We start from the raw sequence: 26,162 nt of genomic DNA, 5'->3' as shown, positions 1-26,162 counted from the left end.
GGGATAGAACACAGGAGGGGTGTAAGCATTTGTGGCTGGTTCCATGTGTCACCTTGCAGTCCTGGGTTTCACAAACAGTGAGTTAAGGGAGAACACACAGGCTCTCTGAGTTTCCCTAAAAGGGGTACAAACAACTGGGGATGTTAGCTGATGGGGAAGTGGGGTTCAAAAGCTGTGCTTAATGTTAAGGGCTGAATTGTGTCCCCTAATATCCATATGTGGAAGCCCTAAGCCCCAGCGTCTCTGGAGATAGGCCTCAGGAGGTGATTAAGTTTGAGGTGATAAAGGTGGGGCCCTGATTCCATAGGACTTGTATCCTTATGAGAAGAGACACCATGAGTGAGAAGGCACCGTCTGCAACCTGAGGAGAGAGGTCCCACCAGAAATCTGCCCTGACAGCACTCTGATCTTGGACATCCAGCCTCCAGGGCTGTGAGAAAATGAGTATCTGTTGTTTAAGCCACCCATCCTGCAGTGTTCGTTCTGCAGCCTGAGCTGACTGGGGCATTTAGGAATACAGTATGGCGGTTTCTGGAAAAATTAAACATAGAATTACCGTATCACCCAGCAATTAATTCTACTTTGGGTTTATACTTATGATATTGTGATTAATAATAATAAATACATATTTGGTCTTGTACTATTCCTGGCACAGAGCTCCTAAAACCCTTGGAATTTCCTGAGATGGGAACCATAAAGGTGTCTTGTTGTTAATGTTAATGAAGTGATTTTGGAAAGCCCCTAAGTTTCGGGGCTTGTCCTCAGGGGAATGAACCTTGTGGTTAGAGTTGGAACTTTCAGTCCCACCCACTGACCTCAGGGAAGGGAGAGGGGCTGGAGATTAAATCCATCATCAGTGGTCAGTGATTTAATCAATCACTCCTATGTAATGAAGCCTCCATAAAAACCCAAAAGAACAAAGTTCGAAGAGCTTCCGGGTGGTGAACACATGGAGATGCTGGGAGAGTGGTGGGCTGAGAGAGAGCATGGAAGTCCTTCGCTCCTTCCCACATACCTCACCCTCTGCGTCTCTTCCATCTGGCTCTTCTTGAGTTATATTCTTTATAATAAGCCAATGATCTGGTAAGTAAATGTTTCTCTGAGTTCTGTGAGCCACTCTGGCAAATTAATGGACCATGAGGAGGGGGTTATGGGAACCATCAATCAGAAGCACAGGTAACAACCTGGACTTGCAATTGGCGTCTGAAGTGGGGGCAGTTTTGTAGGACTGAGCTCTTCACCTGTGGAGTCTGACACTATCTCCAGGTAGGTAGGGTCAGAAATGATTTAAACTGGGACACTCAGCTGGTGTTACAGAATTGCTTGATGTGTGCCCTCCGTCCCCCCCCCACACATTTGGTGATCAGAAGTGTCAGAAGTAAAGGGAGTGAGAGAGTAAGGACATACAGGAGTGGGTTTCCTTACACAATGCCAAAAGGAACTGAAAGCAGGGTCTCGAAGAGGTATCTGCCCACCGGTGTCCATAGCATCACATTCACAACAGCCAAGGGTTGGAAGCAACCCCTGTGTCCATCAACAGGTGAACGGATAAACAAAATGTAAGGGGATGTTATTTAGCTTTGAAAAGGAAGGAAATCCTGACACACTGTGGATGAAACTGGAGGACATTGCGTGCAGTGGCATCAGCAGTCACAAAACGACAATGCTGCATAATTCCTCTCACGAGTCCCTAGAGGAGTCAGGTTCACAGATAGAGTGGAATGCGGGGTGACAGGGGCTAGGGAGACGGATGGGGACTCCAGTTTGATTGGTAGGGTCTTTCTATTTGGGAAGATGAGAAAGTGCTGGATGGCAGAGATGGATGCACCCTATTGGGAATGCGCTTAACGTCCCTGAACTGTGCACCTGAAAAGCGCTGACACTGCCATAAGCAAGCAGAACCTCCGTTCTGAAAACCCAGGGACAGGCCAAGTCAGGTGCACCCAGAGTCTGGGACAAGGCTCCAGGGCAGGGTACGGGCGGGGCGGGGCGGGGCTGACGGCAGCCCCAGGCCCCGCCCCACCAACGAGCCGCGCACGTCTCGCCCTCGCTCCACCCTTGCACCCGCTCCGCTCGCCCGCCGCCAGGGGCCGTTGTGGCGCCCGCCCACCTCCCGGGCCGCTCCCTCCCGCCACTTCACTTGTGCCCAAGATGGCGGCCGTGGCGCTTCTCCGGGGCGCGGCTCCGGGGCGTGGCGGCCTGGCCTGGCGTTGGCGGCTGCGCACGGTCCCGAGGCACCGCCTAGCTCACGGCTCGAGCCGTCACGGCGGCGACGCTGAGGGCGGCGCGGCCTGGGCCTGCTTCCCCCTGGGCGAACGCGCCCTGGTGCGCGTGCGCGGGCCGGAGTCCGCTCCTTTCCTCCTGGGGCTGCTGACCAATGAACTGCCGCTTCCGGGTCCTGCTGACGGTGCCGCCTCGACTCCGGCGAGCGCGGGCTATGCCCACTTTCTCAACGTTCAAGGACGTACGCTCTATGACGTCATTCTTTACAGGTGAGAACTGACGTCGTTGAGGCGGAGAGAAGTGGAGCAAGGGAGGGAGGATCTAAGAGGAGGTTAGGGAGTCAGGGGGAGGAGCAGGGCAGCCAAGGGAGGGGCAGGGAGCTGGGAGGAGGGGCCACCCACGGGGTGGGCCTTCCGGGGGAGAGCCGCTGGAGATGGGAGGGGCATCCTGGAAGAGGGTGTTCGGGTGAGGCTCACGTAGGAGGGCGGAGGGGCACCCAGGGACGGGCCTGCGAATTGCATCCGTGAGGGTGGGGCCGGGGGTCCTCTGCACCTGGCCTCTGCTCCTGCTCAGTTTTGTCCTGTCTTCACTGCACAGAAAAGGGGTCAATAGCTCCTGAAGCCACGACTGCAGAGAGTGGACTGTGCGTGACCGGCTTGTACCATGATTTTCCGAGTTCTGCAGTATTTCCCGCATTTCCCTCCCAAATCTCCCAATATCCAGTGTTATCCGTGTTTGGTGTTTTAATCAGTCTGTATTGACATTATCATGACCTGTGTGATGGTAAAGAGTTTACGCCCTCGTGCAGTTCCAGGCCGTGTGTCCAGAGCCATACTGGACCTCTCTTCTCTGACCAGTCTTCTAGGCCACGCAGCCCTGGGAACTGCTGTGTGCCCCTCCTGATTTGGATGCATCTGCATTTTTCTCAGTTGACTCCTGCGTCTGGAGGAGCACGTCCTTTAGTGACTTACTGAGAGGTGGGATACTTCAGGTGGCTTTGGACTCCTTATGGCTCTGCAAATGGTCTTACTTGATGGCTTGGCTGGGATAAAACTCCAGGTGGAATATTGTCACTGAGAATTGTGACCTGTCTTCCTGTGCCAGTATTTCTATTGAGAAGCCTCATGCCTTCTTGTTTCGGGGTCCTGAAAGCTCGTAGGGGCTCTTTATCCGATGATTATTTTGGGTCTTCTTTTCTATCATGTTGCTTGGTGCTGGGTGGGCACTGTGACGGTGGAATGGGTCAGTAAGATATGGCCCTCAGGCAGTCACCACCTGTTTTTGTAAATATTTTATTGGAACGCTGCCACGGCCACTTGTTTGCATACTGTCTGGGGCTACTTTGCAGTCTGTCCAGTAGCAGATTTGTGATAAACATTGTGTGACCCAAACCCAGGTTGTCTGGCCCTCTACAGAAAACATTTGTGACCCCTGCTGTGACCAGTTTTGTCCAGTTTCATTGTTTGTCTCTCCTTCCTCTAGTTGCTTTAATTTCTTTATCTTAGAACCTGCATTCTTTTATATTTTTATTTTTTTTATTTTTATTAGGGAATATTGGGGAACAATGTGTTTCTCCAGGGCCCATCAGCTCCAAGTCGTTGTGCTTCAGTCTAGTTGTGGAGAGCGCAGCTCACTGGCCCATGTGGGAATCAAACTGGCAAGCCTATCGTTCAGAGCTTGTGCTCTAACCAACTGAGCCATCCGGCTGCCCAGAGCCTGCATTCTTATCTTGAGCCCTCTCTCAGTAATTTTCAGTAGCATCTATTCTGGTCATTACTGTTTTTAATTTATCAGCATTGAAATGATGTTTTGATCCCCGAATTTCCTTGCTATATCTGCAATCTGCCTTTACATCTTTTGGCCTTTGTGTTCTTGTTACAATGAATTTATATTCTTGTAAGTCGCTCTACAGTGGAAAGCAGTTTTCTTTTCTTTTTTCTCTTCATACTTTCCCTCTGGTCCAGAACATCACTGCCTAGCTGCTGTGCCGTCAGTTCCTGTCCCAGTGCACGCACTTGGCCACTCTCTCCAGACATTGCCTGTGCCCTGATTTGTCCTGCAGATGAGTTGTTTTTTCTCTCCTGGCTAATTCCTGAGAATGGGGAATCATGGTGGCACTCGCTGATCAGTGTGCTAAGGGAATTGGAGGCTACTGTGATGATGCCCCCGACCATGGTCTGCCTTCTGAGATTCCAACATGAAGTACTGTATATGGAGGGGTGGGATGGGTCTTCATTCTGTCATAGACACCACAGAGGTAGTGGCCTTGCTTCTCAGCAGTGAGGAGAAGCAGTGGTAAGGATACCGCCCTTGGATGGCTGCTCTTGCGCCTGCGGGGTTTGGCAGGCAGTGGATCCATGTCCCAGTTCTGTGTTGTGGGGCTTTGGGGGCTGAGCCTCCTTTCCTTCCACCCTACTTGACACCTCTTTTCTATTCTGACCCCTCATGGGATTAGTTCATATGCTTCTTCCCTGCCTCATTGCCAATGGCTATTTACTAGGGTTTCCATGTGGGAATTCCTGCCCTTTCTCAGGAATTTTTTTCGCTTTCCTGTTCCCGAATCCCGAGATATAAACTGTTTTCTGTTCTCCACGATCAATCATTTCCACAAAGTGATGGCCGATACTACCAACCACCTGGGATCAAGGAGCTGATTTTCCCAATTTCCCGACCAACTTTTCTCAGGATTTGGGAATGGAAAAGCGAGAAAAATTCCCAAGAACGAGCGGGAGTTCCCACCCGGAAACCCTAGTGATAAATAGGAAAAATGTCTAAGGGATTTTGTCCATTGTGAGTAGTACGTTTATTTCCCATTGTGAGTAGTACATTTATTTCTCAGGATTTGGGGATGGGAAAGTGAAAAAAATTCCTTAGAATGGACGGGAATTTCCACCTGGAAGCCCTACCATTTACCTATGTCCAATCTCTCTGGGCCCTGCTCTCTGGGAAGAGGGCAGCACTGGGTCTGGCTGCCTCCCCGGAGGCCTGCATGCCTTCCTGCTTTCTCTGTTTTACCTCCCAGCCTGGTTTTTTGTCTCCATCCACTCTCTTTCTTGAATTTTTCATTTCAACTCTCACACTTCTGATTTCCCATCCGTGAGTCATTTCTTCCTCAAAGTACCCTGTTCTTGTGTCCTGGATGTAGCACCTCCTCTCAGGTGTAGCTTTTTGTTTGTGAAGTAGATTTTATTTATGTCAACCTTAAAAATATTAATAAAACAGCTGGTTATTTTTCCAACAAAATGATATTATTCAGGAATACCAGGGGAATTGCTGTGGACATGCAAACCATGGTGAAACATAGGCAAGTCAGGAGAACATAAGACAGGAACTGCTTTTATGGAGGAAAGAAGGGAGGTGGGAGGGGCTGTTTTGAACAGAGGTTCACTGGAGGAGAGCAACAGTTCAGGGTGGTGGTAGCTTCTCATTGGCTGAGTGTGGTGGTTTCTTATTGGTTGGGCTGTTGCTGGGCAAAGAGAAAATGTCCTCTTACTGGGGCATGTAAAGTAAGCTGCTTGCTGCTGAAGTCTGCAGAGGACAGTGGGTGTTAGTAGGTGAGAGCTCCCCCTGTAGGGCTTCCTGACCCTGATTTTAATGAGGTTTTTCTTTGTTCATTTTCACACTTTTTAGAGCAGTTTTAGGTTTGCAGCAAAATTGAGGGGAAGGTGTACAGATTTCCCATACACACATGGCCTCCCCCACCATCAAGTTTCCCCACCAGGTGGTGCATTTGTTCAAACGATGAACGTATATGGACACATCATCACCCAGAGTCCATAGTTTACATTAGGTTTACTTGTGGAGTTGGACCTGCTGCGGGTTTGGACAAATGGACAATGACATGGATCCATTGCAGTCTCATGCAGAGTAGTTTCACTGCCCCCAAATCCTCTGTGCTCTGCCTGTTCATCCCTCCCCATCCCCCAACCCCTGGAAATCCTGATCTTTTTTACTGCCTGTAAAGATAGTTGGAATCATACAAGGTGTGATCAGACAATATGTGAATGTTTAAATTAAAAAAAAATTACAATAAAAGACATATTGCCATTATCCCCCTCAAAATACTCACCCTCGTTCCGAAGACACTTATCCCATCATTCTTGCCACTTTCTGAAGCAGTTCTGGAAGTCCTCTTTCATGAGTGTCTTTAGTTGCGCTGTCATGGCTGCCTCCATGTCCTGAATTGATTCACAAAGTTTTCCTTTCATGGTCATTTGACTTTGGGGAAGAGACGAAGTTGCATGGTGCCAGATCTAGTGAATAAGGTGGATGAGGACCCTAAATGTTTTTATTTGACAGAAATTGCCATACCAGAAGTGATGTGTGACATGGAGCTTTTCCATTGTGATAAAAAACTACGGTGAATGCTGCTGCCGCGTGCCATCCAATGAAAGGGAGGGATCTTCAATATGGAAAGCAGTACTTCGAACTTTAGTAACAGGGTGTGACAAGTTTCAACTTGTTGAGTGTAGGCAGTCAGGTATGAGCTACGGTTGAGGGAAGGTGTGTTTTAAAGTGTGCTGTAAATCATCCTCCCTCATGACAACGCTCCGTGGCACACATCGCTTCTGGTATAGAGCAATTTCTGTCAAATAAAAACATTACATACAGTGTGTCCTCATCCACCTTATTCACCGGATCTGGCACCATGTGATGTCTGGCTCTTCCTCAAAGTCAAAATGATTCAGGACATGGAGGCAGCCATGACAGTGCAACTAAACACACTCATGAAAGAGGACTTCTAGAACTAATTCAGAAAGTGGCAAGAATGATGGGATAAGTGTGTTCAAAGAGAGGGGGAGTGTTTTTGTTTTTTTTTTTTTAATTTTTAAAAATAGTTATTGGGGAATATTGGGGAACAGTGTGCTTCTCCAGGGCCCATCACCTCCAAGTCGTTGTCCTTCAATCTAGTGGTGGAGGGCGCAGCTCAGCTCCAAGTCGAATCGCTGTTTTCAATCTTAGTTGCAGGGAGCGCAGCCCACCATCCCATGCGGGAATTGAACCAGCAACTTTGTTGTTCCAAGCTCATGCTCTAACCATCTGAGCCATCTGGCCGGCCCTCTGGCAGGTCAGCGGCAGCTCGCTGTCTTCAGTCTAATTGTGGAGGGCGCAGCTCACTGGCCCATGTGGGAATCGAACTGTCTACCCTGTTGTTAAGAGCCTGTGTTCTAACCAACTGAGCCATGTGGCCACCGAGGCGGAGTTTTTGAGGGGGATTAATGGCACTGTGTCTTTTACTGTAATAAATTTTTTTTTATTAAAAACAATCACTGTATTGTTTGATGGCCTCCTCTGTTTGGCACCTTTCACTCTGTAATACACATTTAAGGTTCCTCCATGTCTTTTCCTGGCTTGATAGCAGATTTCTCTGTAGTGCTGAGTAATACTCCACCGAATGGATGCAGCAGTTTGTTTATCCATCCACCTGCTGAAAGACATCTTCAGGGCCCCCAAGTTTTAGCAATTAGGAATAAAGCTGCTGTAAATATCCGTGTGCAGGTTTTTGTGTGGACATAAGTTTTCAATTCCTTTGGGTAAATACCAAGGAGCGCAACTGCTAGATCCTATGGTGAGAGTATGTTTAGTTTTATAAGAAACCACCAAACTGTCTTCTAAAAGGGCTGCACCATTTTGCGTTCCCACCATCAATGGATGAAAGCTCCTGCTGCCCTGTGTCCACATCCATATTTGGTGTCAGTTTTCCGCCTGTGGGCCATTCTACTAGGTGTGTAGTGGTAGTTCTTTATTTTACTTTACTTTCCTGAGGACGCAAGATGTGGAGCATCTTTGCAGGTTCTCATTTGCCATCTGTGTATATCTTTGGGGAGGTGTCTGTTAAGGTCTTTGGCCCAGTTTTTAATCAGGTTGGTTGTTTTCTGATTGTTGGGTGTCCTCCTCTGGGTATTGGACCTCTCTACCTAGCCCTCCCAGCCACCCACCCATGTCTAACACTGCTCTAGGCTCTCTGTGCTTGCCTGTCTGAAGAAACCCCTCTGTCCATCTGGTCAGCACATGAGAATCCAAAGATCATTTGAGTGGATGTGGTCTGCTCACCTGAGATGTGGCTTAGGATGGTTCTCCAGCTCGCCTAGGGGAAGTGGGAGGGGGTGTGGTAGGTGTGGCCTCAGGGTCCCTCTCTCTGGCCACTGCTGTGGTCCACTCAGCTCTAGAGTGTCCCTTCTGAAATCCGCATGCGCCCCGCCTTAGGACCCTGGCTTCTCACTGGCTTCCATGTTGGAGGAGGCACGGTGGGCGTCAGCATCTTTCTGCCTCACCTTGAGCGGCAGACACCACTGTGGTCCTTGGGTCTGCTCCCCACCTGCCGCCCCTGGCATGTGTGTGTGCCGGTAGCCCGGGTGCGGCAGGGTCTTGCCAGAGCCATGGAGTTTCCTGTGTGTACTGCACAGGGGTAGCAGAAGATGGGGGGAGGGAGGGCGTGGCCCCGCTCCACACACTGGTTCTGCAGTGCCTTCCCCCCTCCTCCCCGCACCCACTGCCTCTCCCTGCAGGGTCCCCGAGCGCCCCGACCAGACGCCTGCCTTCCTCCTGGAGTGTGACAGCTCAGTGCTGGGCGCGCTACAGAAGCACCTGGCGCTGCACAAGATCCGGCGGAAGGTCACAGTGGAGCGGTGCCCTGAGCTGCGCGTTTGGGCCCTGCTGCCCCTCTCCCCAGAAGAGGCGGGTAGAACTGCACTGCTACGGGGGCAGGAGAGTGCTGCCATCCTCACCCCGGACCCCCGCACTGCCTGCATGGGCTGGCGGCTCCTCGCTCAGGATGAGGGCCCCGCCCTGGTACCTGGGGGCCGGCTTGGGGATCTCCAGGATTATCACTGGCACCGGTACCGGCAAGGTATGGGTGCCAGGCGGGACCAGTTGGGGAGGGCAGAGACGGGGTGGGAGGGGTGGGAATGTAGGGCCAGACCCTGGGAAGGCACTGGGGGGAGCCAGTGAAGAGAGCAGGGCTCCAGGTCAGGCAAGGGGTCATCTCCTCCAGCTGGTGGGATTGAGGGCCAGACAGTTGCTCACCAGGGGACCAGAGGCGGGGGCAGAGGATGTGGTGCACCCCTGTCCTCCTTGGCTGAGCCCTGGCTCTGGAGGACACCTCAGCCCTCAGTGAGTTTCTCCCCTCCCACCTGACAGGCGTTCCCGAGGGGGTCCATGACCTGCCCCCAGGAGTGGCCCTGCCCCTGGAGTCCAACCTGGCCTTCATGAATGGCGTCAGCTTCACCAAGGGCTGCTACATCGGCCAGGAGCTGACGGCCCGCACCTACCACATGGGCGTCATCCGTAAACGCCTCTTCCCTATACAGCTCTTGGGCCCCCTCCCTGTGGGTGGCATTGCCCCCGGCACTACAGTGCTCACAGAGTCTGGACAGGCTGCCGGCAAGTATAGGGCCGGCCAGGGGGATGTGGGGCTGGCCCTGCTGCAGTCAGAGAAAATTAAGGGCCCTCTCCATATCAGAACCGCTGGGAGTGGCCGGGTGGCCCTGACTGTCTCTGTGCCGGACTGGTGGCCCACAACCACCAAGTAGCTCAGATGTCCCTATACTCCCACACATGCAGGCTGTCTCGAACTTCCCAGAGTGGCCCCGGGGAACATGTGCCGTTAGAAGTTCCCTGAGTGTACATGGGCTCCTGGGGCTGCAGGCAGCCAGGCAGGCTGCAATGCCAGGCCGGCTGCAATGCCAGGCCTTGCAGCCCATCATGCTCCGTGCAGACACCGGCCTCTCCTGGTGGCTCTGTGCTGGATGTAGCAGGAGCAAGCCCTGTGCCCACCCCTGCTGCGTGGAGTCCCAGCTTCCAGCAGACCGGGACGAGGTTCCAAACCATGTTGACCTGGAGGTCATTTGTCCTTCAGCCAAGTACAGAGTAAGGAGCCACACTCCTGGGCCTTCCCTGCTGCCCGCACTGCTTAGCCTGCTCTGGGCAGGCATGGGATGGAGGCAGTGCAGCCTCTGCAGATGGCATGAGACAGGTGGCTCTGGGAATTAGCTTCCGTGTGGGTTTGGGGCCTGTCTTAGGGCAGGAGTCATGTGCAGTGCTGGTGTCCGCGCTCGAGGTGTGTGCCCTGCCCACCAGCCCCACAAAAGGTTCTCCCAAGTATACTCTGCCCGGGGCATAGAAGGCCTGGCACCTTGTCACGGCAGGAGCCACAGCTCCACAGTATCAGCTCCATGTGGTCTGGGCAGGCCCCTCCTCAGGGAGCCTGTGTGAGCTCGGTGGGCCGTGTGCAGGGAGGAGCTCCCGCCTGGTTTACTGTTGTGGCCTTCTGATGTGGCAGGGGTACCACTTGCTTCCCCCTTTAAACCATTGATGTCCTTTCTCCCACTGCACTGTGAATGTTGTGTTTATAGGTGACCCACCGATGCCCCAGAGCAGCTATTAAAGGTTGACCCATAAGTGGCCCACGTGGAATTCTGGTTTCATTTTGGTTGGAAGCCTCTGGGACTCGGTTTTAGACAGACTAGATACATTGAGAGCCTTTCCCTTGAACAGCTGAGCACACCGGGTAAAATATTTTAGAATTCCTAGGTTTCCTGGGCTGACAAGAAGGTAGCAATCTGGGACAGTGAGGGAGCTCCAGGACTCTGGGGGCTCTGAGCTGTGGTCCGCAGCCCAGAGCAAGGAGGCAGCCAGGCGCACCCCGGGAGGAGGGCCACACCGTAAGGCCACATCCTGGTGCCAGGCAGGGCGGCAGGACCCCAGCAAGAACCTGTAGCCAAATACAGCTTGGAGTTGCCCCAGGAGGAGACGAGGGTGCCCGAGGGGGAGGGGCCCAGACACGGACTGGGGCATTGAAGGTGAGGGATGGGGATGCAGGCACGGCCAGCCCCACAAGGCAGTGCTGCCCCCCAATACCAAGAGGAGATGGTCAGGCAGGCTTGTACTATCCTGATGCACATCTCCTGAGGTGAACAAAATTAAGGCAGGTCAGCCTCTGGACAGGAATGACATGGTCCTCACAACATATAAATTAAGGACTCAAGAGCCCCTGTGCTGATGGCATGGTGACTGTCCCACCCCGGCCAAGACCAGAACAGCCACCTGTCCCAGCTCTGCCTCTGGCACCTTCTTTGCATGTTTTCTTTTCCTGAAAATTGGGTGACGTAGAGGTGAGATGCTAACGGGAAACTGCATCACCGTTCAGGAGCACATGTGATAGGGCAGCTTCAGCCCCCATCGCTGGTCTTTATATAGATGCTGAGCCAGCTCAGGATTCCAGTTCCCTCTGCAGCTGTGTGACGGAGCCTGGAGGCCAGCCTTGCAGACCAGGCTGCCCTGTCGGGTGAGTTGTCAGAATAGGGGAGTTGGTTGATGTTGGAAAAGACACCACATATTTCGTGATAGAGAAAAAACCACAGATGCTGTCTCACCATTAATTGGCAAATCAAGTCACCAAAAGTCAGTAAAGATAATGTGATAACAGATGGACACGCTTGATCTAAAGCATCTATCAACTTGCACTCAGTGATTAGAGAACACACATTCTTATCAAAAACACATGGAGTATATATGAGAATTAACCTTGTTCTTGGCCCTACAGAAAGTTTTCATACATTTCAAAGAGTTGGTTTCGTAAAGACCATGTCCCTTGACCACAATTCTGTTGTTGACTACAATAACAAACAGCGAACTAAAAACCCTTCTCACACTTGCTTCTAGATACCTCATGGGTCAAAGATAAAAACTAACAAATTGTAAGCTACTTAGAAATGTAATAACAGTTAAAATACAACAAAATTTGGTTGTGGATGTAAATTTATTAGGGTAACTATAGCTTTAGTCATTTTAAAAAAGACTGAAAATTAATCAGCTATGCCTCCAACTTAAGGAGTTAACAAAATAATAGAATAGACTCAAAGAAAGTAAAAAGAAGAAAAATAAGAAGTGAAACCCAAAGCAGATGAGCAACAAAGCCAAATATTTTGAGATCAACCGGAGGATGGGTGTGGGAAGAGGGCCCAGGGGAGGTAGGCGGGGGCTCTGTGCCCTCCCACTGCCTGGCCTTCCTGGGAACCCCTCTCCTCCAGGACTTCCGCGTCCTCAGCTGTTGACTTTCCAGAAATGCTCATTTAAAACACACAGTTTGTCCCATTTTCTTTCAGGCTTGTCTGTGCATTGTCTCTGTGTGTGGCTGAGATCATACCATACATAATAGTTCACTGTTTTGTGTTCTGTATTCTTTTCCCGCATAGCATGAGTGCTTTTCCCTCTGTCGTCACCATGAAGGTTTTGGTGACGTGCAGTGATAGCACTCTGTTTGCTCAGCTAGGCTACTGATGGATATTAGGTGGGTTTCCTTTGTTCTTTTTTTTTTAGGTAAATAATGCATGCTATAAGTCTTCCAGACAGATCTTGTGAGATGATTTCCTCTTGACTCACATTTTAGGTGACTTGCTCACATTTTAGGTGACTTGGTCAGCTGAAGGCATGGGCGGGATGCTGGCACCCTAGTGGGTGGCACGTGACCAATTGTGTTCTTTTCACTGGTGCAAGGAGCGTTTATAAATAGCTTTGAGAAAAATTATGGAGTGGGAAGAAGGCTGAGACTGAGTTGGATGGAGACCCCATGTTAAGAGGCCAGTACCCAGAGCTGAGTGGAGGCAGCTGGTGGGCACCAGAGCCCGGAGTCTCATGCCCTGCTGGGGGAGCCCCTCCCTATGATGCTTGTTTAGACCTGCTTTCTCCACCATTTTATTTTGAAAACATCTAACACTGTGTGAGAGTTTTATAGTGAACACCCAATGGACATGCCCGATTCTTGATGAGTTGCTGCTGACCAGGCTCCTTTGGGTGTCAGTTCCCCCTATCGAGTCCTGCCTTGGCCCTTCCTATTTTTCGATGCGTTTCCAACCAAGCAAGTGCAGAAATCAGCCCCTCACACTAACACCTTTGTCAACATCACTTATGGTTCTTTTTTCCCCTTGGAGGTAAAATTTCCATTCAGTGAGATGCACAAATCCTGCTTGACGGACTCGGAGAGATGCATACAACTGAGCATCTCAGACCACAGGAAGGTCTGGAGCATTCTGTCTCTGGCTGTGGCATCTCTCTCCTGCACCTTCCCAGTGTGTCGCTATGCCCCAACCACCATAGATACACTGCCCATTAGGAAGTTTTGTGTGGGTGCAGTCCTGGGGCTGCACCCTCGGTCAGGCCACCCTCTCAGCACGGTTTTGAGCCTCCCTGGTGCTGTGTCCCCACTGTGGTCCTTTATTGCCAACTAGTGCTGTTGAATGGGTGGACCACAGCTGCTTCTATCGAGGGGCCCCTGGGATGTTTGCAGTTTGGGCTGTTCAGAGGAAAGCAGCTCTCAGCATACCAATGGACTGTGGCCAGACTGTCTATAAAAATAGAACTCTGCCCCACAATCTGTAGCCACCTGTCTAGGAAACAAGCCCACCGTCCCCAGCAGCCCACCTGGGAAATCGGCTGCCAAGAATCAGCCTTGAGGGATGTCAGGCTGCTGCCTCTTGTGACAGACAATCCAGGACACCCACTTCCAGTCAGCCGCCAGCTCCTGGTGCCACAGCCCGACAGGGCACACCTGGAGCCTTCCCTGTCTCCACCGGGCCTGTGAGGATCTCTTCTTCCGAGTGATGGTGGCCAACTCCATTCCTGCAGTGAGCTCTGAGTAAGTAGCCATTCTGTCCATGGTCTCCATTTATTTCCACACTGGAAAGAGACCTTTGTGGACATAAGCTTTCATTGAGTGCAGGTCAACGCCCAGTGGTGGACCTGCAACCACAGGTACAAGAAAGCTGGGTGTGATGAGCTGCCTTCATCCTCCTGCAGTGACACTCCTGCCAACAGCACACCTTGCCAGTACTTGGTGCTGTCAGTCTTTCTAATTTCCATGTAGAAATATGGTGTCTAAATTTTGGACATCTTGGGCAGGTGTCTGGCTGTACATGAGGGAGGTTGTGGGGGGTTGGCCCTGGGATAGTTCCCCCACCCCCCACCCCGTCAACCTCTGTGGTCTAGGCACCTGACCTACTATAAGTGTGTATCTTCAGTTTCTTTTCAAATGAAGTTGATTCCATTTGGTCACATTACGGTTTTTGGGGAAAAAAAAATTATTTCTGAATAAATTTTATGTCAGAGATCTGTCAAAATGAGAAGTTTGGGAGAATAATGATAGCAGGGATCCTGTTGATGAAAACTCAAGATTTCTTGAGTTCTGGTCTACTGTTTGTTCCTTATCTTTCTCCCTCCCTCACTTGCACCCTTCTTCTCTCCTTCCCTCCCTCCCTCTCGCCCTCCCTCCTGTCCCTCATCTATTCATTCAACAAATTGAGTGCCTATAAATCATAGAGGATAAACCACTGGGAGTGGATGCCTGAAACCACAGAAAACAAAACCTCAGATGAGGGAGGACTACTGTGCTGGGTGAATTAAAGAATACAGAATCTGCAAGTAATGAGGCTCCACTGGGGTTTGTGAATATTTCCTCCCAATCTATTGTTTGTCTTGTGATCCTTGCCATCAGGGCTTTTGCAGACCAAAAGTGAAACATTTTGACGAGGTCCACATTATCAGTGTTTCCTTTTATGGATAATGCTTTAGGTGTCAAGTCCAAGCACTCTTTGCCTATTCCTAGGTTCTGAAGATTTTCTACTTTTTCCTAAAAGTGTTATATTTATGTTGTATTTTTAAGTCCATGATTTAAGTTAATTTTCGCATAAGGTGTGAGGTTTCGGTGGAGGTTTTCCCCCTGTGGACATCCAGTTGTTGAAAAGACTTCTTCCTCCACCAAGTTGCTCTTGCACGTCTGTCAAAGACCAGTTGTGCACATCTGTGTGGGTCTGCTTATGGGTTCTCTGTTTTCTTCTGTTTATTACTCTATGTGTGTGTCCTCTGGATACCATGCTGTCTTGATTTCTGTAGGTATAGAGCAGCCTTAACGTCAGGTAGGGAGAGTCTTCCACTTTCTTCATTTTCAAGACTGTTTAGCTATTCCAGGGCCCACATCTTTCCATATAAACTTTGGAATGAACTTGTCTGTGTATACATGAAGGCTTGCTGTGTTTTTCTCTTCTTTTCCTTCTGTTGACGCCGAGAAGAATATATCTGCCAAAAAGGATTCTTTATGGTTGTTTGGGCTCAAATTCATAAAGAGTCTAACAGCCATTGTTTACAGTGGTCCCTCATGGACACTGCATTTCAGGGAAAAGCCACAGACTGGGCTGCCAAGCCTCCTGCACTGTGCTCCTGTGGCTTGAGTCAACCCTTAAAAGAAATGAAATTTGACCAATAGAACTGAGACTTTCCCTGTCCAATTGGAGCTGTGCAGCTATATCCTCATTTACATTTTCACTGACCAATCAGTGGCTCCCTTATGATCAATCAGGATGGTGCTGTGTGGACCAATCAGACTGGGGATTTGGAATCCTTATTTGCATAGAAATTAACCAATCAGGAGACAGGGGCAGGTACTCTTGTCTGTATAAGTCACTCTCTGTCTCAGTGGAGTGAAGTTTCTGTTTTCATGAAAGACTGTTTCCCAGCCCCGGAGCTGCAACACGGGGGCTGCCTTGCTAGGCTCAGAGTTTTGCTACTCCACAGCCATGCTGTGTCATGAGCTGTTCCACATCTGAGCTATTTGCACTGAATAAAGTGTCTCCTCCCCCACCATACCCCAAGCCGGGGACTCTTGTTCCTGTTGGCGTTGAATTGGCCACGGTGACCTTTAGTTGACACTTCCTTTCTTTTCTTGAGAGTATGCTAGTTTACTGTGCAAAAGATTATGAATTCTTCTACCTACACTGACAATCTGTAAATTCTGTTTTCCTTTTGGCATTTGAATTGAGGACATGAATGTTGTAGGCCTCATGCTGGATGCTAGAAGTCTGGCAGTGAACGAAGTTGACATGGATTAGAAGTTCTCAGCATGCATATTGCTTATTTTAGATAAACTATATTGATAGAACTGCAGAACTGATTAATTTGGCACTGCTTTATTTTGTATTAATGGACTATTTGAAGTTAAGAGGCTTTCCCAGTCAATAAAAATTTGTGTTCAAATACATCACTTCAATGTAAGAGTGCATGTTATCGCATGAAACACTGGAAATAGCAACCGGGAGGACCGTGTGTCTGAAATGTCCAAGAGATCAGAGTGTAGATTCAGGAAAACTATATGATTGGTAAAACATAATTGTAAGCACCGTTTTCCAGTACATAGTGGAGAAGACAATGAACTAAGTTTTTAGCTTAGACTTTTCTCCAAAGGCACATATCTGTTCATTTCAAATATAACTCAGGAAAATTAAGATTCATTTTCCAGAAACTTACTTTATGGTCAACTGCTAAAGAGTAAGATGGGGCAGTGGACAATCCCTAGAGAGGAACTTCAAACGAGAGAAGAAATAAGGGGAGAAGAAATAAGGGAGAAGGTGAGATGGAGCACAAGTCAGGTACATGCCTGTAGATTTCTAAAATGTAGTGACGGTTACAAACAGTTGAGGAAGAAGTGGCTGCAGAAGCTGCCTAGCTTATATCCCAGCTAGGCTCTGTCTGTCCAATGGCTGAGAGTGAGGGACAGAAACTTAGCTCTCAGGCCATCCATGGCAACAGTGTGGGCAGAGTAGAGTCAGATGCTAGCACTGAATTCTGTGACTGAATGCATTGCCAGTGAAGATGGGTGGAGAGAGTATATAGTTGAAGTAAGCATGCTACGGGTCACGACAGCATCCAGAAAGGGTCTGTGTGGGCTGCTGCTGGAAGTGATTAAGGTGGCGTGGCACCAGCACAGGGATGGACAGACAGGATGTGCAGCAGGACGCAGAGTCCAGGCGGGCAGTGGCCAGCACCGGCTGCACCTGGTCACAGGGAGCTGCTGCACACGTGCAGGTCTGCAGGGCCTTTGGCATCAGGCTTCAGTCGGCTTTGGCTCGTTTATGGATATCATGACCTCTGCTTCTGGGCTCTGATGGGAACTGCCTTAGACCTGTGGAGTGGTGTGCGGAGAACTGACCCGTTCTGTGAAGTGACAGTCGGGTAGGGCCCCAAGACCCACGGTGTATGTTCCTGTTCTTGGGGCTCCTACCGACCTATTGGTAGTGAGGCCTGGGGTGGAGGTCTTTGCCCACAGAGCCCCTGGGCACAGAAAAAGAGGACCCTGCATATCTGACTTGCCCCACCCCCTTTTCTCCCCCCATGCGGGTCTCTTTCTGGACTCTGCATCCTGCTGTCCATCCCTGGACTGATCCCACACTGCCTTAATCACTGCATCTTGAGGACTATCTCAGGAACTAGCATGGCCCTATAGCAAGTCAAGACCTTGAGACCCCATCTTAATTATTCTTGGCACTTGGCTCATTCATGTGTGCAGTCTGCTCACACGCACACGCGTGCACATGCAATAGCATTTGGATCAGCACTGGGTTGAATCTGCAGGTCAAGTTCTGAGAACTGCCACTTAGTGTCATCGAATTTTCAAATCCATGAACTTCATGTATCCCTCCATTCATTAATTTCATTTTACTGCCTTTCACAACAGTTGTATACTTTTTTTAAAGTTCTTAGATATCATTTGTTAAATTTATCCATGTGTTCTTAGAAATAATTTTGATACTATTGCAATGGTATTCTTATGAACTTGTATTTATCTAAATGTTTGTTTGCAAAATTGTAAATGATTCTTTTCTGTAGGTGGTTTGGGGCTTTTACTGTAGACAACCATGCAGCCTGAGGTGAATGACAGTTTTGTTTCTTTCTTGAAGTCCACACCTCTAGCTTCTGCCATGCCTTCCTGCGGTCGATAGAGCTAAACAGGGATGTGCTGCCTCACCCTGTTTTTGATCTTGACACAGACACTGCGGTCGTTTCACCACCTACTCTGGCAGTTGCTGAGATTTTCTTTTTCCCCTTCTGCCTCCCACCAACCCCGACTCCGTTTCAAGCCATTGTTTCTCAGTCTAGTTGTGTTGGACACAACTCCCTGGCCCATGCTGGTATTATGAGCCTTGCGCTCCCCCGGCTGAGGCAGTCAGTCACCAGTCATCAGTTGGCAGCTCACAGCAGCTCATTGCAGCTCTTGCCGGCTGCCGGCCGCTCACGCTGGCCACCAGCCACTCATGGCAGCCCGTGGTAGCCCACAGCAGCCCATGGCAACCCATGGCAGCTCATGGCAGCTCATGACAGCCCAGCTCCAGGGAACGCTATTATTCACAATCTTAGCTGTAGAGGACGCAACTCACTGGACCATGTGGTCCAGCTAAGATTGTGAATCGAACCGGTGACCTCAGCGTTAGGAGAACGGTGCTCCAACCACCTGAGCCACTGGGCCAGCCAGAACTGAGATTTTTTTTTTTTTTCGTAGGTATCCTTTTTCAGGTCGAGGAAGTTCCCATAACTGGAAATCCTACTTTGCTAAGTCTTTTTTAAAAATCATGAATGGTTGAAATTTATATGATTTCTTTGGGGTATGAATTGAAATGATGATATGTTTTCCAATAATTTGTCCATATCATCTAAGTTTTTAAAATTTGTTATAATAACATTGTTCATAATATACTGTTAAAAATAATCTATATTGGAAAGCTGGTCAACAAAATGGTGGCGTGAGGTGAGCATCTGTAAAGCTCCCCAGGAATTTACAACTAATCGAACAACAATAACTCTACAAAGGACTCCCTGCACAGCAGACAGGCAAGATGAAGAGGCCCACTACTGAATTCACCTAAAGGTGGGCGAATCGCGTGAGCAGGGAGGAGGGAAGGGAGAAGTGCGGAGCCAGAGCCGCGGGGGCGCAGGAAGCAGACCTAGCTCAGTGCTCCAAGCTCGCTGCATCCAGCAACTACCGCAGCTGCGGGAGAGGGAAGAACTCGGACTGCTAGGGTTCCACTTATGGCCCACAGGGCTGAGGGGGCAGCATATAACAAAGCTGAACCCAATGCTCACGGCAGAGACCTCGGAGAAAACACTGAGGGAAGAAGGCTGAAAACGGTGGTTTAAGCCCTCACTGCCGAGCAGAGAACGGAAGCCTTAGGCACTGAGACTAGCCGCCCCCTCCCTACCCTCCCAGAGCTCGCCCCGCCCCATCTGCCCGGTGCTAGAAACAGAACAGTAGCAGTGTCAGATCAAAAGAACAGAATATTTGCTGTTCTGAGAACTGTGGACCGCAGATACATCTTCGCAGCCCAATTAGTTCCGGCAAAGAGGAGGGAGCTGGGAGACGGGACCGGCTGTGGTGGTGGTCGCTGCCATGGCTCTGGGCCACCTCTCACAAGTCACCCCGCCCCTGGCCCCACCTATCTGGGCGGATCCCTACAGGAGTAAACAGAACTGCTGAAACATACGGGCTCTGAATCTGGTGCAAGAAGAGCTTTGGAACTTCAAAAGCTCTCTGCATCCCCACACGGACACTGAACCCTGTGCCCCGGCGAACGATTAACAGAGGAGAAGCCCATCTCCCAGGGAATCAGCCAATTGTGTGAGAAGCTGGAATAGTGCAGAGAAAACTCACTATTCTCTCAGCACTACCGTGTGAGAGAGAAAAAAAAGACTGCAGTCAGAGAGAAAATAAAACATTCTACCAACAAGTACTGGAAAACAAAAGAAAGACCTCTTCCTATCAACCTGTTGCAGAAGCCACTCCTGTAGATATCTAGGAAGAGAAATAGTAAATCAGTAATTGCCATGAATAACCAAGGCAACGAGACAGCTCAGAAACAAAGTGAAAAGTCTCCAGAAAAGGAACTTAAAGATATGGAAATATGTGACTTAAATGACAGAGAATTCAAGATTGCAGTTCTGAAAAAACTCAACGAGATGCAAGAAAACACAGAAAGGCAGTTTAATGAACTCAGAAACACAATCAAAGAACAACATGAGCATTTTACGAAAGAGATTGAAATTTTAAAAAAGAACCAAATAGAATTTCTGGAGATTAAGAACTCAATAGAAGAAATTAAGAATGAAATCACCAGCTTAGGTAGTAGAGTTGACCAGATGGAGGAAAGAATCAGTGACATCGAAGATAGAAACCTGGAAATTACACAGATGGAAGAAGAAAGAGACTTGAGACTTAAAAGAAATGAAAGAACTCTCCAAGAACTTTCTGCCTCCATCAGAAAGAGCAATATAAGACTAATGGGCATACCAGAAGGAGAAGAAAGAGAGAAGGGAACAGAGAATATATTCAAACAAATTGTCGATGAGAACTTCCCAAACTTGTGGACAGAACTGGATCCTCGAATCCAAGAAGCTAATAGAACACCTGATTACCTCAATTCCAACAGGCCTTCTCCAAGGCACATTGTATTGAAGCTGTCTAAAATCAATGACAAAGAAAGAATCCTCAAAGCAGCCAGGGAAAAGAAGATGGTAACCTACAAAGGAAAGCCCATTAGATTATCATCAGATTTTTCAGCAGAAACTACAAGCCAGGAGGGAGTGGAACCAAATATTCAAACTATTGAAAGAGAAATTATGAGCCAACAATAATATATCCAGCAAAGATATCCTTTAGATATGAAGGAAAATAAAGACCTTTCAGACACACAGAAGCTGAGGGAACTTTCTAATACACGACCTGCACTACAAGAAATACTAAAGGAGGCTATTCGACCACCATCAACAGGGACAATTTGTGGCAAACAAAACATAAAAAGGGGGAGAGTAAAGGCCTGAAACGGAATATGGGAATGGAGAAAGTAAGCATGCTGAAGAAAATGGAATACTCTAAATATCAAACTTTCTTTTGCATAAACTTAAGGGTAAGCACTCAAAAAAAATCCAGAGCTGAAATACATACTGTAATAAAAGAAGAAAAAGAGGGAAACATCATAGAAAATCACCACACAGAAATAATAGACAACAACAAAAAGGCAAAGAAACAAAGGAGACACATCTTACCAGAAAACTAAAGATAGAATGACAGGAAATCCTCACATAACAATAATCACCTTAAGTGTAAACAGACGGAACTCACCAATAAAAAAGCACAGAGTAGCAGATTGGATCAAAAAACTAAATCCAACCATATGCTGTCTCCAAGAGACACATCTCAGCTACAAGGACAAGCATAGACTCAAAGTGAAAGGGTGGAAATTGACACTCCAAGCAAATGGTACCCAGAGAAAATCAGGTGTAGCCATAATGATATCAGATGAAACAGACTTCAAGGTGAAAAAGATAACAAGAGACAAAGATAGACATTTCATAATGGTAAAGGGACTATACAACAAGAAGACATAACAGTCATCAATATTTATGCCTCGAATCAGGGAGCACCGAAACATACCAAGCAACTACTAACAGAACTAAAGGGAGAAATTGACCAAAACACATTTATACTAGGGGAGTTAAATGCATCATTGACAGCTATGGATAGATCATCCAAACAGAAAATAAATAATGAAATAGCAGCCCTAAATGACACATTAGATGAAATGGACATAATTGACTTATATAGAGCACTTCATCCTAAAACATCAGACTATACATTCTTTTCTAGTGTACATGGAACATTATCAAGGATTGACCATATATTGGGACATAAAATCAGCCTTAGCAAAATAAGAAGATTGAAATCATACCAAGCATATTCTCTGATCACAAGGCTTTGAAATTGGATATCAACTGCAAAAAGAAAGCAGGAAAAAACACAAATACATGGAGATTAAACAACATACTTTTAAAGAATAACTGGGTCAAAGAAGAAATTAGAGGAGAGATCAAAAGATACATAGAAACAAATGACAATGAAAATGCATCCTCCCAAAATTTCTGGGATGCAGCGAAAGCAGTTTTAAGAGGGAAATTTATATTTATTACAGACCTATCTCAAGAAACAAGAAAAATCCCAAAGAAATAACCTCTTGTTACACCTCAAAGAACTAGAAAAAGAAGAACAAATGAAACCCACGGTCAGCAGAACAAAGGAAATAACAAAAATCAGAGCAGAACTAAATGAAATAGAGAACAAAACGACAATAGAAAAAATTAATGTGACAAAGAGCTGGTTCTTTGAAAAGATTAACAAAGTTGACAAACCCTTGGTTAGACTCACTAAGATAAAAAGAGAGAAGACACTAATTAACAAAATCAGAAAAGAAAAAGGGGAAGTTATCACGGACACCACAGAAATACAAAGGATCATCCAAGAATACTATGAAGGAGTATATGCCCCAAATTCATAACCTAGAAGAAATGGACAAGTTCTTAGAAACATATAGCCTTCCAAGGCTAAACCATGAAGAACTGGAAAATCTAAACAGACCGATCACCAGTAACGAAATTGAATCAGTCATCCAAAACCTTCCCAAAAGCAAAAGTCCGGGACCAGATGGCTTCTCTAGTGAATTCTACCAAACCTTCAGAGAGGATCTAATACCAATCCTGCTCAAACTTTTCCAAAAAACTGAAGAAGAGACAGTACTCCCTAACTCATTTTATGAGGCCAACATTACCATGATACCAAGACCTGGTAAGGACAACACAAAAAAAGAAAACTGCAGTCCAATATCTCTGATGAATACCGATGCAAAAATCCTAAACAAAATTCTAGCAAATCGAATACAACAATGCATTAAAAAGATTATTCATCACGACCAAGTGAGGTTCATCCCTGGGGCACAAAGATGGTTCAACATCCGCAAATCCATCAATGTGATACATCACATAAACAAAATCAAGGACAAAAATCGTATGATTATATCAATTGATGCAGAAAAAGCATTTGACAAGATACAACATCCATTTTTATGATTAAAACACTTAATAAAATGGGTATAGAAGGAAAATACCTTAACATAATAAAGGCCATATATGACAAGCCCTCTGCTAATCTCATAATTAATGGTGAAAAACTGAAGCCCTTTGCTCTACGTTCAGGAACACGACAGGGATGTCCCCTATCACCTCTGCTTTTCAACATAGTGTTGGAAGTCCTTGCCAGAGCAATCAGGCAAGAGAAAGAAATAAAAGGCATCCAAATTGGAAATGAAGAAATTAAATTGTCACTCTTTGCAGGTGACATGATGCTATATATAGAAAACCCTAAAGACTCCACCAAAAGCTATTAGAAACAATCAACAAATACAGTAAAGTTGCTGGCTACAAAATCAACGTACAAAAGTCCATTGCATTCCTATATACTAGCAATGAAATCTCAGAAACAGAAATACAAAAAACAATTCCTTTTGCAATTGCAGCAAAAGAATAAAATACCTAGGGATAAACTTAATCAAGGATGTGAAGGACCTATATGCTGAAAACTATAAGACATTTTTGAAAGAAATTGAAGAAGACACAAAAAAATGGAAAAACATTCCATGCTCATGGATTGAAAGAATCAACATAGTTAAAATGGCCATATTACCCAAAGCAATATACAGATTTAATGCAATCCCCATCAAAATCCCAATGGCATTTTTTTAAGAAATAGAACAAAAAATCATCAGATTTGTTTGGAACCACAAAAGACCCCGAATAGCCAACGCAATCTTAAGAAAAAAGAACAATACTGGAGGTATCACACCCTGACTTTAGCTTGTACTACAGGGCTACAATAATCAAAACAGCATGGTATTGGCAGAAAAACAGACACATAGACCAATGGAATAGAATTGAGAACCCAGAAATAAAACCACATAAATATGGGCAGATAATTTTTGACAAAGAAACTAAGAACATACGATTGAGTAAAGACAGCCTCTTCAATAAATGGTGCTGGGAGAATTGGATAGCCACATGCAAAAGAATGAAACTGGACTGCTGTCTGTCACCATGTACCAAAATTAATTCAAAATGGATCAAAGACTTAAGCATAAGACCTGACACAGTAAATTGCATAGAAGAAAACATAGGTACTAAACTTATGGACCTTGGGTTCAAAGAGCATTTTTTGAATTTGACTCCAAAGGCAAGGGAAGTAAAAACTAAAATAAACGAATGGGACTACATGAAACTTAAAAGCTTCTGCACAGCAAAAGAAACCATCGACAAAATACAGAGGCCACCAACTGAATGGGAGAAGGTTTTTGCAAACAGTGCCTCCAATAAGGGGCTAATATCAAAAATATACAAGGAACTCATGAAACTCAACAACAAAAAAACAACCCAATTGAAAAATGGGCAGAGGACCTGAAGAGACATTTCTCCAAAGAGGACATACAAATGGCAAATAGACATATGAAAAAATGCTCAACATCACTAATCATCAGAGAAATGCAAATAAAAACCACAATGAGATATCACCTCACCCCAGTCAGAATGGTTATCATCAACAAGACAGATAGTAACAAGTGTTGGAGAGGCTGTGGAGAAAAAGGAACCCTCATACACTATTGGTGGGAATGGACACTGGTGCAGCCATTATGGAAGGCAGTGTGGAGGTTCCTCAAAGAATTACGAATAGAATGACCATATGACCCAGCAATCCCTCTCCTGGGTATCTCCCCCAAAAATCTGAAAACATTTATGCATAAAGACACGTGTGTTCCAATGTTCACTGCAGCTTTGTTTATGGTGGCCAAGACATGGAAACAACCAAAATGTCCTTCGATAGATGAATGGATAAAGAAGTTGTGGTATATATACACAATGGAATACTATTCGGCTGTAAGAAAAGATGATATAGGAATATTTGTGACAACATGGATGGATCTTGAGAGTGTAATGCTGAGTGAAATAAGTCAAACAGAAAAAGCAGAGAACCATGTGATTTCACTGATATGTGGTATATAAACCAAAAACAACAAAAGAACAAGACAAACAGATGAGAAACAGAAACTCATAGACACAGACAATAGTTTAGTGGTTACCAGAGGGTAAGGGGGATGGGGGGTGGGGGTGGGGAGATGAAGGTAAGGGGGATCAAATATATGGTGATGGAAGGAGATCTGACTCTGGGTGATGAACACACAATGGGATTTATAGATGATGTAATACAGAATTGTACACCTGAAATCTATGTAATTTTACTAACATTTGTCACCCCAATAAATGGAAAAAAAATCTATATTGAGGTATAGTTGATATACAATACACTGGATCCATTTAAAATTTACAACCCATTGAGTTTTGGCAAACCTCCTCTTACTTTTTTTTCTCCATGGTTGACAGGCCTTCACTCTGTGTGACCCCCTGCCCCCCTATGTCCGGTCTCCTCTTACTCTTTCTGCCTGACTGCAGTCACACTGGCCTCCTTACTGCTCTAAGAACAGTGGCTTTCACCCCAGGGTCTTTGCACTTAGGGTTAACACTCTACCCCAGATAATTGCATGGATAGCCTCCTCACTTCCTTTCAAGTGAGACCTTTGGCAATCTCCATTGTTGAAATTGTATTACCAGCATGACTGTTAGGTCTCTGAATGTTAGGACGCAGAGACCTTGACTTATAAACAGAGCCATGTCGGCAAGAAAACAACAAAATGTCTGTTGGCCTGTACCTACAGACAGAGCCAAACTTGCGATAACAGAAAACGCCACAAAACAGCTACTGGCCTACAGGCAGTCAGCATTTTCTGTTCAAACAATGCTACCCTGTCAGCACTGCCCCTATGTAACGTTCCTCACCCCCTCCCTTGGGGCTGCAGGTCTCCTTTAGACCTGCAGTAGCCATCTTTTAGTCTTGGCTGTAGCCATCTTTGCTCAGCCTGACAGACTTTCTCTCTCACACAATAAACATTCTTAACTTGCCTGACCATGCACGTTCCTTTATCGGCCAATCTATCAACAACCACCACTCCCTATGGCTTTTTCTCCATGGTACCTATTCCTGAGAAGGTTAAGCTTCATGGAAAGGATGGCATCTTGGTTGGATTCTCTTTTTTTAAATTAAATTTATTGGGTGACAATGGTTAGTAAAATTACATAGGTTTCCATTGTGCATTTCTATAATACATCATCTATATATCACATTGTGTGCTCACCACCCAGAGTCAGTTCTCCTTCTATCATCATATATTTGACCCCCCTTGCCCTCTTTT

The 26,162-nt window shown here is 46.8% G+C and overlaps 1 protein-coding gene across 6 annotated transcripts in view; it reads left to right on the top strand.

Annotated features, from left to right (window-relative positions):
• Positions 1-2,051: 2,051 nt before the first annotated feature.
• IBA57 (iron-sulfur cluster assembly factor IBA57) overlaps positions 2,052-26,162 on the top strand; it is a 53,957-nt gene continuing 29,846 nt past the window's right edge. For 2 of the 6 annotated variants that reach the window (XR_012489484.2, XR_012489483.2), the window contains exons 1-4: positions 2,052-2,492; positions 8,733-9,073; positions 11,422-11,509; positions 13,603-13,858. Coding sequence is in view for 2 of the 6 variants with exons in the window: in XM_019729816.3 (XP_019585375.2) it covers positions 2,152-2,492; positions 8,733-9,073; positions 9,364-9,755 (1,074 nt within the window). In the remaining 4 variants the exon portion in view is untranslated. Of the gene's footprint in view, positions 2,493-2,820; positions 3,201-8,732; positions 9,074-9,363; positions 10,629-11,421; positions 11,510-13,602; positions 13,859-26,162 lie in introns of those variants that run through there. The other 4 variants (XR_016021427.1, XR_016021428.1, XM_074312171.1 and 1 more) reach the window with 4 other exon arrangements.

This window comes from Rhinolophus sinicus, chromosome 5 (assembly GCF_057876585.1).
Source record: "Rhinolophus sinicus isolate RSI-liver-muscle chromosome 5, RSI-T2T, whole genome shotgun sequence".
Lineage (NCBI taxonomy): Eukaryota > Metazoa > Chordata > Mammalia > Chiroptera > Rhinolophidae > Rhinolophus > Rhinolophus sinicus.
The sequence above is the reverse complement of the archived record's forward strand: the minus strand, read 5'-3'. Positions and strand labels throughout refer to the sequence as shown.